Raw genomic sequence first — 14,490 nt, 5'->3', positions numbered from 1 at the left:
CGCCCCCCTCCAAGCCCCACCCCCAATCTCCTCCCCTTAAGCCCCTCCCATTCCAAGCCCCGCCCCTCTGAGCCCCTCCCCTTCCAAGCCCCTCCCCCTTTAAGCCCCGACCTCCTCTAAGCCCCACTCCCAATCACCCCCCACTTAAGCCCCTCCCATTCCAATCCCCTCCCCTATAAGCCCCTCCCATCACAAGCCCCTCCCTTCTAAGCCCCGCCCCTTTAAGCCCCTCCCCTTCAAGCCCCGCCCCTCACCTTCCCCTTCAAGCTCCGCCTCCAATCCCTCCCCACTTAAGCCCCTCCCCTTTAAGTTCCGCCCCCTCCAAGCCCCTCCCCAATCACCTCCCCCTTAAGCCCCTCCCAATACAAGCCCCGCCCCTCACCTCCTCTCCAAGCCCCTCCCCCTTTAAGCCCCGCCCCCTCACCTCCCCTCCAATCCCAATCCCCTATAAGCCCCTCCCTATTAAGCCCCTCCTATTTAAGCCCCTCCCATCCCAAGCCCCTCCCCCTTTAAGCACCGCTCCCCCTCTAAGCCCCTCCCATTCGGAGCTCCTCCCCTCTAAGCCCCGCCCCTCACCTCCCCCTCCAATCCCCACCCCCAATCCCCTCCCCCTCTTAGCCCCTCCCCCTCCAAGCCCCTCCCATTTGAGCCCCGCCCCTCACCTCCCCCCGCCGCCCCCCCCACCGCGCAGCGCGCAGCGAACGAGGTCCCCAGCAGCTCCGCGCATGCGCGGGGGGCGTCGAACGGCTCCGGCCCCTCCCGCGCATGCGCGGCCGCCCTCATGGAGCTGTTCCGGACGGGGGTCGCCAATGGGCCCCCCCCCCGCTCAGCATCATGGTCCGGTCCGGCCTCCACCACTGCGAACCGCACCTGGGGGGGGGTCACGTGAAGGGGGAGGTCACGTGAAGGGGGAGGTCACGTGAAGGGGGAGGTCACGTGAAGGGGGAGCCCCCCCCCCCCCCCCCCACGTTAAGGGGTCAATGGTACGGTCCGGACCTGCCGGGAGCCCCCATCACGTGACCCCCCCCTCCGTAGGATCCCCTCCGGTAGCGCAGGCTCCGTTGGCTTCATCGCGGCCGTTGGACACGCCCCTTCCGGTCTAAGCCACGCCCCTTTAACGTGCCCTTTCCAATATGGCTGCCTCCAGGAACACGCTATCAAAGATGGCGGCTCCCAGGCGTCACCGTTCCAAGATGGCGGCGGACACGGTCCCTCCTCAAGATGGCGGCGCCCCTGTGACCTTCCCAAGATGGCGGCCGAGGGAGCCCACACCCAAGATGGCGGCCGCTCCACTGCCCCTTCCCAAGATGGCGGCCAACGGAGCCCACACCCAAGATGGCGGCGCTCACAGAGCCACGTGTTCGAATCCCGGCTCCTCCTTTTCATTACCCCTCCCCCCTAATTAGCATTAATTAACATTAGCCCCTCCCCCCTGCAGCGCAACCCGCGCTTTATTTAAAACAGGGGGCGGGGCCTCGGTCACGTGGGGATGTATTGAACCCACCCCCCCTCAGCACCCCATAGACCCCTATGGGCCATCCTATAGCAACTTATAGCACCTTATAGCACCCTATGGCAGCTTATGGCATCCTATGGCACCCTATGGCACCCTATAGCACCTTAAACCACTCTATAGCAACCTATAGCACCCTATGGCACACTATATCACACTATAGCACCCAATGGCACCCTATAGCACCTTATAGCACCCTATAGCAGCACCCTATAGCACCCTATAGCACCCTATAACACCCTATACCACCTTATAGCACCCTATGGCACCCTATGGTACCCTATAGCAGCTTATAGCACCTTATAGCACCCTATAGCACCCTACGGTACCCTATAGCACGCTATAACACCCTATAGCACTCTATAGTACCTTATAGCACCCTATAGCACCTTATAGCACCCTATAGCACCCTATAGTATGTTATAGCACCGTATAGCACCCTATGGCATCCTATAGCACCCTATAGCACTCTATAGTAACTTATAGCACCTTATAGCACCCTATAGTACTCTATAGTACCTTATAGCACCCTATGGCACCCTATAGCACCCTATGGCACTCTATACCACCTTATAGCACCCTATAGCACCCCATTGCCCCCCCCATTCATCCCCTTAAGCCCCGCCCCTTTGCTCCCATGAGGCCACGCCCACATTTCATCATCCTCCAATCCCCATCGAGCCTCCAATGAATGGGAGGGGGCGTGGCCAACACTGACCCCGCCCACTCCGTCTTAGCCCCGCCCCTCACCTGCACCGGTCCCCATAGAACCGGAAGAGGCGGAACCGGAAGTTGAGCATCCGGTCACATGACCGCGGACGCTTCCCCGAGGCCTACAGGAACACGACTGGCCACAACCGGAAGTCCCCCCCTCTTTTATACCGTGACGTACGTGGTGGGCGTGGCCACGCGTTGACGTCACCACGCACACCCCTCACGCCGCGACTCCCCCCCGCCGCCAGGGGGCAGCGCCACTTCCGGCCCTGCGCGCGCCTACCCGGAAGTGCGTCATCACCATGGAGCGGCGGGAGGCGGGAGCGGCCGGTAGGGAGAGGATGGGGGAGGGGGGGGGGGGTCCCGGTGCCCCCCGTGACCCCCGGATGACCCCGGATTGACCCCTGATGACCCCCGGTTGACCCCGGTGTGCGCAGGCGCATAGGCACCACCATGGGCCGACGCCCCCCGTGAGCCCCCCCCGCGTAGGCCTCGTTGTGGGGGTGGGGGTGGGGGGGGGGAGGGGAGGGAGGTTCGGACGCCCCCTCCCCCCCCCCCTGCCCCTCCCCCCTCCGCTGAGGAGACCCCAGAGGAGCCGAGAGGAAGGTAGCGGGAGGGGAGGGAGGGGGAGAGAGGGGGGAGGGGGGATAGAGGGGGGGGATGGAGGGGGGAGGGGAGGGGGATGTGGGGGGGGATAAAGGGGGGAGGGGGAGATAGATGGGGGGGTAAAGGGGGGAGGGGGGGGATGGGGGGGAGGGGATGGAGGTTATAGAGGGGGGGTACAGAGGGGATAGAGGGGGGGATGGGGGGGGATAAAGGGGGGAGGGGGGGATAGAGGGTGGGATAGAGGGGATGGGGGGGAGGGCATGGGGGGGATGGGATAGAGGGGGGGGTTGGGGGGTGTCATAGAGGGGGGGTATAGAGGAGGGGGGAGGGGATGGGGGGATGGGGGGGTATGGGATAGAGGGGGGGGATAGAGGGGAGGGGGGGGGGAGGATAGAGGGGGGGGATGGGGGTAATAGAGATGGGGGATAGAGGGGATAGAGGGGGGGATGGGGGGAGGGGATTGGGGGGGAGGGGGGGGGGGATGGGGGGCTTAGAGGGGGGATGGAGGGGGTAGAGGGGGGCTTATAGATGGGATGGGGGGGGATAGAGAGGGGGGGGATGGGGGGTTGGAGGATGGAGAGGGGGCAGGGGATAGAGAGGGGGGATGGAGGGGGGGATGGGGGGTGATAGAGGAGGGGGATGGAGGTTATAGAGGGGGGGTACAGTGGGGATAGAGGGGGGGCATTGAGGGGATGGGGGGTTAGAAGGGGGAGGGGGGGTTGGAGGGGGGGTAAAGAGGGGATAGAGGGAGGGGATGGGGGGGAGAGGGGGGAATAGAGGGGATGGGGGGATGGGATAAAGAGGGATATGGGGGGGATAGAGGGGGGATGGGAGGTAGAGGGGGGGGATGGAGGGGATGGAGGAGATAGAGGGGATAGAGGAGGGGCATGGGGGTATAGAGGGGGGGATATGGAGGGGATGGGGGGGGAGGGGATAGAGGTGGGATGGGTGTCATAGAGAGGGGGTATAGAGGCTATAGACTGACCCCTCCTACTGTTCCCCCCCCCGCTGTTCCCCCCCCCCTCTGTTCCCCCCCCCGCAGCCATGAGCGCCCCCCCCGCGGTCGGAGCTGGCGGCCGCGGCCGCCGCGTTCCTGCGGCTGGGGGAGGAGCGACCCCCAGCGGCCGTGAGCCTCCTGCAGCGCAAGGGGAGGCAGGAGTGGAGACCCCCCCCCCGCGAGGAGGAGCCCAGGAAGGGGTCGGTGCAGCCCATAATAACCCTCATTGTACCCCATAATAACCCCTATTGCATCCCATGATAACCCCTCCATGCATCCCATAATAATCCCCCATTGTACCCCATAATAATCCCCTTATCCATCCCATAATAACCACCCTTGGACCCCATAATCCCCTTATCCATCCCATAATAACCCCCATTGCAGCCCATAGTAACCACCCTTGCATCCCATAATAACCGCTCCATGCATCCCATAATAACCAACCCTTCGACCCCATAATCCCCTTATCCATCCCATAATAACCCCCCTTGTACCCCATAGTAGCCCCCTCATCCATCCCATAATAACCACCCTTGTACCCCATAATAACCCCCTCATCCATCCCATAATAACCACCCTTGGACCCTATAATCCCCTTATCCATCCCATAATAACCCCCCCTTGCAGCCCATAGTAACCACCATTGCATCCCATAATAACTGCTCCATGCATCCCATAATAACCCTCTATTGTACCCCAGAATAGCCCCTTATCCATCCCATAATAACCACCCTTGGACCCCATAATCCCCTCATCCATCCCATAATAACCAAACCTTGGACCCCATAATAGCCCCCTCATCCATCCCATAATAACCAACCCTTGGACCCCATAATAGCCCCCTCATCCATCCCATAATAACCACCCTTGAACCCCATACCCCCCTTATCCATCCCATAATAACCCCCCCTTGCAGCCCATAATAAGCCCCCCATGCATCCCATAATAATCCCCCATTGTACCCCATAATAGCCCCCTCATCCATCCCATAATAACCAACCCTTGGACCCCATAATGCCCTTATCCATCCCATAATAACCCACCCTTGCAGCCCATAATAGTCCCCTCATCCATCCCATAATAACCCTTCCTTGTACCTCATAATAATCCCCTTATCCATCCCATAATAACCCCCCTTGCAGCCCATAGTAACCACCCTTGCATCCCATAATAACCGCTCCCTGCATCCCATAATAACCAATCCTTGGACCCCATAATAACCCCCATTGCAGCCCATAACCCACTCTTGCATCCCATAATACCCCCTCCATGCATCCCATAATAGCCCCCTCATCCATCCCATAATAACCAACCCTTGGACTCCATAATAGCCCCCTCATCCATCCCATAATAACCAATCCTTGGACCCCATAATCCCCTCATCCATCCCATAATAACCAATCCTTGGACCCCATAATCCCCTCATCCATCCCATAATAACCAACCCTTGGACCCCATAATAGTCCCCTCATCCATCCCATAATAACCCCCCCTTGCAGCCCATAATAGCGCCCTTATCCATCCCATAATAACCAACCCTTGGACCCCATAATAACTCCCATTGCAGCCCATAACGCACTCTTGCATCCCATAATACCCCCTCCATGCATCCCATAATAGCCCCCTCATCCATCCCATAATAACCAACCCTTGGACCCCATAATAGTCCCTTCATCCATCCCATAATAACCTCCCCTTGCAGCCTATAGTAACTCCCCTTGGATCCCATAATAACCGCTCCATGCATCCCACAGTAACCCCTCTTGCATCCCATAATAACCTTGCCTTGCAGCCCATAATAACTCCCCCATGCATCCCATACTAACCGTCCTTGCATCCCATAATAACCCCCCTTGCAGACCATAATAAGTCCCCTTGCAGCCCATAATAACCCCTCTTGCATCCCATAATAACCCCCTCTTACAACCCTTAATCACCCCCATTGCATCCCATAATAACTGCTCCATGCACCCCATAATAACCCCCCTTTGCAGTCCATAATAACCACCCTTGCATCCCATAATAACTGCTCCATGCATCCCATAGTAACCCCTCTTGCACCCCATAGCCCCCCCATGCATCCTATAATAACCCCCCTTGTACCCCATAATAACTCTCCCTTGTACACTATAGTAACCCCCCCTTGTACCCCATAATAATCCCTCCTTGCAGACCATAGTAACCCCTCTTGCACCCCATATAACCCCCCCATGCATCCCATAATAACTCTCCCTTGTATCCCATAGTAGCCCCCCCTCGCACCCCATAATAATCTCTCCTTGTATCCCACAATAACCCCCTTTCTGCACCCCATAACAGGCCCCCATTGCAGCCCTTAATAACCCCCCATCCATCCCATAGTAAGCCCCCCTTGCACCCCATAGTAACTGCCTATTGCACTCCATAGTAACCCCTTCTTGTACCCCATAGTAACCCCCAGTTGCACCCCATAATATCCAACCTTTGCATCCCATAGTAGTCTCCCGTTGCACCCCATAATAACTCCCCCATTGCACCCGATAGTAACCCCCCCTTACACCCCATAATAACCCCCCCATTACACCCCATAATAACCCTCCCATGCACCCCATAATACCCCCCCATTGCACCTCATAATAAACCCCTAATGCACCCCATAATAATCCCTTTTCTCCACCCCATAATAGCACCCCCCTTGCACCACATAATAACCCCCATTGCACCCCATAATAATCCCCCCCATGCACCCCATAACAACCCCCCCTTGCACCCCATAATATCCAACCCTTGCATCCCATAATAGCCTCCCGTTGCACCCCATAGTAACCCCCCCATGGACCCCATAGTAGCCCCCCCCTTGCACCCCATAATAACCCTCCCATGCACCCCATAATAATTCTCTTTCTGCACCCCATAATAGTACTCCTTTGCACCTCATAATAACCCCCTCATGCACCCCATAAGACCCCCCCATTGCACCCCATAGTAACCTCCCCATTGCACCCCATAATAACCCCCCCTTACACCCCATAATAACCCCCCTTACACCCCATAGTAACCCCCCCATGGACCCCATAGTAGCCCCCCCATGCACCCCATAATAACCCCCATTCCACCCCATAACAACCCCCATTCACCCCATAATAACCCCCTTTACACCCCATACCACCCCCCCCATTCACCCCATAATAACCCCCTTTACACCCCATAACAACCCCCCCATTGCACCCCATAATAACCCCCCCTTGCACCCCATAATAACCCCCTAATGCACCCCATAATAACCCCCTTTGTGCACCCCATAATAACCCCCCCCTTACACCCCATAACAACCCCCCCATTGCACCCCATAGTAACCCCCCCATTCACCCCATAATAACCCACCATGCACCCCATAATAACCCCCATTGCACCCCATAATAGTCTCCAATTGCATCCCATAAGCCCCCCATTCACCCCATACCAACCCCCCCATTGCACCCCATAACCCACCCCAGCCCATTGCTTCTAACGCCTGGGCCGGACCCTACCATTACCAGACCGGGGGGGGGTCCGACCCTAACCCCCCTCTGTCCTCCCCCAGCCCTACCAAGGCCCGAGAGGGGGGGGGCTCCCTCCGCCGCCCCCTGCGTGTGGGGTTCCTGACGCTGCCTGCCCCCCAAGAACGGGGTCCCCGTCCCTGCACCCCAGGCATGGCCCCACGCTCCCTGTCCTGCCACGCTGTGGGGCTGCCCCATAGCCCCCGCTCCGGACCCCCCGACGCCCGATGGGAGGCGCCACCGGCCAAGAGGGGGGGTGAGTGGGGGGGTATGGGGGTAATGGGGGTATATGGGGGGTAATGGGGGGTAATGGGGGCAATGGGGGCAATGGGGGTAATGGGGTAATGGGGTTAATGGGGTAATGGGGGTAATGGGGTAATGGGGGTAATGGGGTATGGGGGGCAATGGAGGGGTATTGCGGGGTAATGGGGATCAATGGGGGGTAATGGGGCTCGATGGGGGGTATGGGGGGAAAGGGGGGTAATGGGGGGCAATGGGGGGCAGTGGGGGGTAATGGGGGGTAATGGGGGGTAATGGGGGGCTATGGGGGTAATGGGGGTAATGGGCAATGGGGGTAATGGGGGGTAATGGGGGGCAGTGGGGGGTAATGGGGGGTAATGGGCAATGGGGGTAATGGGGGGCTATGGGGGTAATGGGGGTAATGGGCAATGGGGGTAATGGGGGGTAATGGGGGTAATGGGGGGTAATGGGGGCAATGGGGGGTAATGGGGATCAATGGGGGTAATGGGGGGCAATGGGGGGTAATGGGCAATGGGGGGTAATGGGGGGGTATGGGGGGTTAATGGGGGGGTATGGGGGGTAATGGGGGGCAATGGGGGGGTATGGGGATCAATGGGGGGTAATGGGGATCAATGGGTGGGTATGGGGGGGTAATGGGGGGTAATGGGGGTAATGGGGGGCAATGGGGGGTAATGGGGGTCACTGGGGGGTAATGGGGATCAATGGGGGTAAAGAGGATCAATGGGGGAGTAATGGGGGGTAATGGGGAGCAATGGGGGCCTCAATGGGGGGTAATGGGGCTCTATAGGGGTATATGGGGGGGGGTGATGGGTTCTGACCCCCCCATTACCCCCCATATCAATGCAGGAGCCCCACGTGGGGGCTGCGTGCGTCAGACCCCCCCCCTGAAGCCCTCCCGGAGCCCCCAGACCCGTCTCTCTGCCCCCCCCGCCCCCCCCAGCACCTCGGATGGGGGAGGGGGGGGCCCGGAGGGGGAGGAGCCTGTGTACATAGAGATGGTGGGGGACGCGCGGAGGGGCGTGGCCGGGGGCGTGGCCAAGAGGGGAGCCCCGCCCCCTGCCCCGCCCCCTCCCCCCGAGGAGCCCGAGGCCATCTATGAGGAGATGAGCTGCCCCCTCCCCCCGGCGGAGGACGGAGGCCACGCCCCCTTCGCTCGCCCCGCCCCTTTGCATGGACACGCCCCCTTCGGAGGCCACGCCCCTTTCTCTGGCCACGCCCCCATCCCCCCTCCCTTCCCCAACCTCCTCACGCCCCGCCCCCCGCTGCTGGCCACGCCCCCCGAGGGCTCGCGCCTGCCCCTCCCCCGCCGCGAGGCCCCGCCCCCGGCCCGCGCGCGCAGCCACTCCACGCCCCTCCCGCCCCCGCCCCCCTCCTCCTCCCTCCACCAATCAGCGGCCGGCAGGGAGCGCGGGGGGGCGGGGCTAAGCTCCTTGCCCCTCCCACCGGCCCCGCCCACCGCCGCCGAGGCCCCGCCCCACCCCAAGCGCCCTCCGGCCTATGAGAGCCTGCGAGGGGGCGTGGCCTCGGCTAGCCCCGCCCCCCGCGAGGATGACCCCGCCCCTCGGCGCGCAGGCTCCGCCCCCAACCGGCGTGGGAAGGAACCAGACCGTGAGTGGGGGGGGGGTCAAGGGATGGGGGGGGCGGGGTTAATGGTGGGCGGGGCTGACCTTTGACCTTGTTTCCATAGGGACGGCGGAGCCCCCCCCCCTCGGGGATCCCGGTGCGGGCAGAGGGGTCACGTGGGGGTCGCGGGGGTCACCCCCTCCCCTGCCAGACCTTCCCTGCCTGCGGGAGACTGACAGGTGGGGGCAGGGATATGGGGGGGGGAGGGGGTGGTACCATTAATGGGGGGGGGGGTCTCACATCCCATTGACCTCCTTATATCTGGGGGGGGGGCATGTGGTTGATACCATTAATGGGGGGGGGGTCACATTGCACTGAACCCCCCCCTTTTATCTAAGGGGGGTTGATACCATTAATGGGGGGGGGGTCTGACATCACATTGACCCCCCCTTTTATATGGGGGGGGGGAGGGGGTTGATACCATTAATGGGGGGGGGGGGTCACATCCCACTAACTCCCCCCTCCCCTTTTATGTTGGGGGGGGTGATACCATTAATGGGGGGGGGTCACATCCCATTGACACCCCCCCCTTTTATCTGGGGGGGGGGCACGGGGTTGATACCATTAATGGGTGGGGGGGGTCTCACATCCCACTGACACCCCCCCCCGCTTTTATCTGGGGGGGAGGGGTATGGGGTTGATACCATTAATGGGGGGGGTCACATCCCACTGACCCCCCCCATTTTATATGGGGGGGGAGGGGGTTAATACCATTAATGGTGGGGGGGGATCACATCCCACTGACCCCCCCCCTTTTATCCCCCCCCCACAGACTCCCCCCTCGGTCACCGCTTGGGCCGCTCCGCCTCCACTTCCGGTGTGCGCCACGCGGGGGCCCCCCCCTTCCCTCGCCCCCCCCACCCAGCGGCTGTTCCATCCTCCCTCCCCCCCCCCCCCCCCACCTTGCGGCTGTTCCCCCCTCCGGCCTCCCCCCCCCCATCCGCTGTTCCCCCCTCCTCCCTCCCCCCCCCCCACCCTTCGGCTGTTCCCCCCTCCGGCCTCCCCCCCCCATCGGCTGTTCCCCCCTCCGCCCTCCCCCCCCCATCCTGCGGCTGTTCCCCCCTCCTCCCTCCCCCCCCCCATCGGCTGTTCCCCCCTCCTCCCTCCCCCCCCCACCCTGCGGCTGTTCCCCCCTCCGGCCTCCCCCCCCCCATCGGCTGTTCCCCCCTCCGGCCTCCCCCCCCCCCACCCTTCGGCTGTTCCCCCCTCCGGCCTCCCCCCCCCCCCGCCCCGCGATGGTCGCCTCCAAGAGGTCATCGACCGGAAACGCTGCGTCTGCACCGAGATCAAGGCGCGGGGGGGGCGCGGGGGGGGGGGCGGGGCCAAGCACGACCCCTCCCCCACCCCCCCCGCCTGGCGCGAGGGGAGGACCCCCCCTCCCCCCCCCCCCTCCCCCCACCCCCTCCCCCTCCCCCCCCCGGGACCCCCCCCACCCGCAGACCCCATGCGGTGCTTTGGGACACGGCCATATGACCCCTCCCCCCCCCCCCCATCCCCCAACCCACGTGGGTGCCTGGAGCATCTCTGACCCCTCCCCCACACCCCAAATACCCCCCAATGGGGGGGGGGGGGGGTAAAAAGGGGGGGGATGGGGGCAAAAAGGGGGGGGGGGACACGCGGCTGGGCCGGGTTGGGGGGGGGGGGGGGGGGTATTTATGGTACATTCACCCCCCCCCCGTTAATACAATGGGGGGGGCAGCTGTTAATGGGGGGGGATGTGGGGTGCACCCCCCCCCCCAAAGGGTAAATGGGGTGTCCCATAATAGGAGTCAATGGGGGGGGGATAGAGCACCCCAATAGGGGGTGTAGCCCCCGATGTGGGGGGGTCGACCCCTAACTAAGGGGTATGAACCCCCCCCCATAGGGGGGGTCCAACCCCCCCCAAAGGACTATGGGGTGGGGGGGGCATAAAGGGGGGTAGAGCCCCCCAATAAAGGGGGGGGGGTCACCCCCTAAATGGGGGGGGTGCAGTAACCGCTTTGCATATGTATTTATGGGGGGGTCATTGGGGGGTATTTATGGGGGTGCATCCATTGTGGAGCGGGGGGGGGGGGGGGGCAGCAATGGGGGGGCCGCAGTGCGGCCTTTGGGGGGGGGGATGGGGGGTTTTGGGGTGACCCCCCCCCTCTCAATGGGGGGGTATAGGGGAGGGGGGGATGGGCCCCCCCCCCCCCCCCCTTTGTGCCTCGTTGTGTGCCCCCCCCCCCCCAAACCAGAATTGCCTTTGACCCCATGGGGGGGACCCCGAATTTGGGGGGGGGGATGGGGGGGGGGGGGTCCTTTTGTAACGTGGTTCTGTGCACTATTAAAGGAGATGGACGAGACCATGTGAGGGGATGGGGGGGGGACCCCAAAAGTGACCCCCCCAAAGTGGGACCCCCCCATAAAGGGCTCCTGGGTTGGGGGTGAGGGCGAATTGGGGTGAAAATCACTCAAAATGGGACTTTCTTTACCGTATTTGGGGTGAAAACGTTTAAATTAAGGGGTTTTTATGGGGGGGGGACCCCAAAAATGGTATCGGCCGATCCCAACCCCCCTTAGGGCGATTTGAGGTGAAAACACCCAAAAACGAGCAATTTTGGAGCATTTTGGGGTGAAAACCGATCAATTGGGGGGTTTTCAGCCCCCAAACCTCATCCTCGTGACGATGGTTAAGAAATAGAAGTGAATTTGGGTGAAAATCGCCCAAAATCGGGTTGGTTTGGTCCATTTTGGGCCCGGGGAGGGGGGTGAGGCCTCTCTGAGGGGGGGGCAGCATTGAAGTGAATGGGGTGACCCCCAACCCCCTTCCCCTCCCCCCAGGGTGAGGAATAACACTGAAATTGAGTGAAAATGACCCAAAATGAACCGATTTTGGGGTATTTAACGTTAAAACCTTACCACGGGGGGGCTGAGGGGAGGGAGCTGCCTCAGTGCGCATGCGCGGGAGGAGGGAGGGGCCTACAAGGGGAGCAGTGGGCGGGGTTACGCACCTTACGTCGTCACGTACCTTACGTGGTTGCGTGGTGGGCGGGGCCAAGCGGAAGAGGGCGTGGTTTGTGCCGGGAGGGCAACGGATGCTGATTGGCTGCAGGTGAGGAGGGGGCGGGGCTCTGGATGGGGGCGTGGCCTGGAGGCGTCGCACCCCAATGCGTTATAATGGGGTTTTGGGGTTAAAAACGTGAGTTTTGGGGTGAAAACAACGAATTTGGGGTGAAATCCTCTTATTTTGGGGTTTCAAACCCTTGATTTTGGTGCCATATCCCAATTCTTGCACTAAACACCCTATTTTTGGTGTTAAAACCCATGATTTTGGGTTCAAACCCCTGATTTTGGTGCCATATCCGATTTTTGGGGTGAAAACCCCTGGTTTTGGGTTCAAACTCCTGTTTTTGATGCCACATCCCCAATTCTTGCACCAAACCCCCTATTTTTGGTGATAAAAACCCTGATTTTGGGTCCTGGCAGCTCCTTTGGGCATCAAGCATCCGGGATCACGTTCCTATCACAGACCTATCGCGATATCTTAATATATGCTGCCATTAACAAAGATGGCGGCCGCCGTGCTCCGTACGGCAGCAATGGGGGCCGCCATTAACAAAGATGGCGACCGCCGTATGGCAATGGTTACTGCCCATAACAAAGATGGCGGCGTCCGCTTCACCCCCTCAACCAATCAGCGTCGAGGCCTCGCTGTGGGCGTGGCTTCGCTGACGCACAGAGGGGAGGGGCCAAACTTGGGCTCATCCAACTCCTCCTATGGGGGGGGGGGTTTAATGGGAGGTGTCAATGAGACCTCATATTGGGGGGGGTCAATGCCACTTTTTGGGTACAGAAAGGGCAAAAACGGGTAAAAAGAGCAGCAAATGGGGGGGGATGGGCAGAATTTGCCCCTCCCCCATTAAGAGCAAGGTCTTTCCCCCCCCTCCCCCCCCCCATATTCACACAGAACCTCCATGTTTATTATAATAGATAACAAATATAATTTATTGATACTCTCAATAAAATCTTATTTAAAATAACTCATTAGAATAATTATAATAATTAATTAGCATAATTATAATAATTAATTAGCATAATAACCATTATAATAATTAGCATAATTAAGGGGGGGTGCAATTGAGCCCCCCCCCCCCATCCCTGCCTTAGTTCCCCCCATTAAGGCACATATGGAGCAAGGCAACGAGTATGGGTCTATGGGGGGGGGGTCCCCATAGGTGGGGTCCCATAGTTGGGGGGGGGGGGTCCCCATAGGTGGGGGGGGTCCCCATGTGGGTGCCCCCCCCCTCAGTACCCAAATAGTGCTTGGTACCCAGTATAGACCAGTCCCATAAGGAGGCCATAGAAGAGGGCGAAGCCAACGAGGAGCTCGGGGGGGAGGGGCTGTGCCTGGGGGGGGGGGGGAAATGAGGAGGGGGGGGCAGAACCCATCCCCATACCCATAACACACCCCGGGGGGGGGGGGGGGGGGCAAAAGGGAGGGGCAAAAAGGGGGAGGGGCAAAAAGGGAGGGGCAAAAGGGAGGGGCATAAAGGGGGGGCAAAAGGGGCAAAAAGGGGGGGGCAAAAGGGGGGGCAAGAAGGGGGAGGGGCAAAAAGGGGGAGGGGCAAAAGGGGGAGGGGCAAAAGGGGGGCAAAAAGGGGGGGGCAAAAAGGGGGAGGGGCAAAAAGGGAGGGGCAAAAAGGGGGGGCAAAAAGGGGGAGGGGCAAAAAGGGGGGGCAAAAGGAGGGGCAAAAAGGGGGGGCAAAAGGGGGAGGGGGCAAAAAAGGGGGGGTGGGTAAAAAGGGGGGGGGGTCCCTTTAATCCACCCCCCCCATAATGGGTTTGGGGGGGGCACAAATGGGGACCCCCCCAATGCCTTTACCTGCTGCTTTTGAGCCATGAACTGCCCTTCAATGGGGTCCGGGGGGGCTGTGGGGGGGCAATGGGGTCACAAAGGGGGTGATGGGGGGGGGCAAAAGGGGGGGGGGCAAAAGGGGGGGGGGCATTTGGGGGTTACCATGTCTGGAAGCACGGGGGGGTTTGGATGGAGCCTGTATTGGAGGGGGGGGGTAATTAATGAATATGTTAATGAGGGTTAATTAGCATAATGAGGGGGGGGATGGTACTCACCGGGGGGGGGCTGGGATGGGGGGGGGGGGTCTGGGGGGGCTCTGCAAACTCATCTGTGGACTGAACCATTGCACAAGGGGGGGGAGGTCAGGGTGGGGGGCAACTAATTACCCCCCTATGACCCCAATAACCCCCCCAGCACCCCACTGACCCCCCCCCACCCC

The 14,490-nt window shown here is 60.9% G+C and overlaps 1 protein-coding gene across 1 annotated transcript; it reads left to right on the top strand.

Moving 5' to 3' along the window:
- The first annotated feature begins 3,680 nt into the window (after positions 1-3,680).
- On the top strand, positions 3,681-12,065 carry LOC117438084 (proline-rich protein 2-like). Its single transcript, XM_034073493.1, is given in 8 exon segments — positions 3,681-3,726; positions 3,883-4,030; positions 7,396-7,607; positions 8,459-9,020; positions 9,022-9,220; positions 9,300-9,414; positions 10,008-10,146; positions 12,038-12,065. Coding segments are annotated over 8 exon segments (1,449 nt in total).
- The last annotated feature ends 2,425 nt before the right edge of the window (positions 12,066-14,490 follow it).

This window comes from Melopsittacus undulatus (assembly GCF_012275295.1).
Source record: "Melopsittacus undulatus isolate bMelUnd1 chromosome 25 unlocalized genomic scaffold, bMelUnd1.mat.Z SUPER_25_unloc_1, whole genome shotgun sequence".
NCBI lineage: Eukaryota > Metazoa > Chordata > Aves > Psittaciformes > Psittaculidae > Melopsittacus > Melopsittacus undulatus.
The sequence above is the reverse complement of the archived record's forward strand: the minus strand, read 5'-3'. Positions and strand labels throughout refer to the sequence as shown.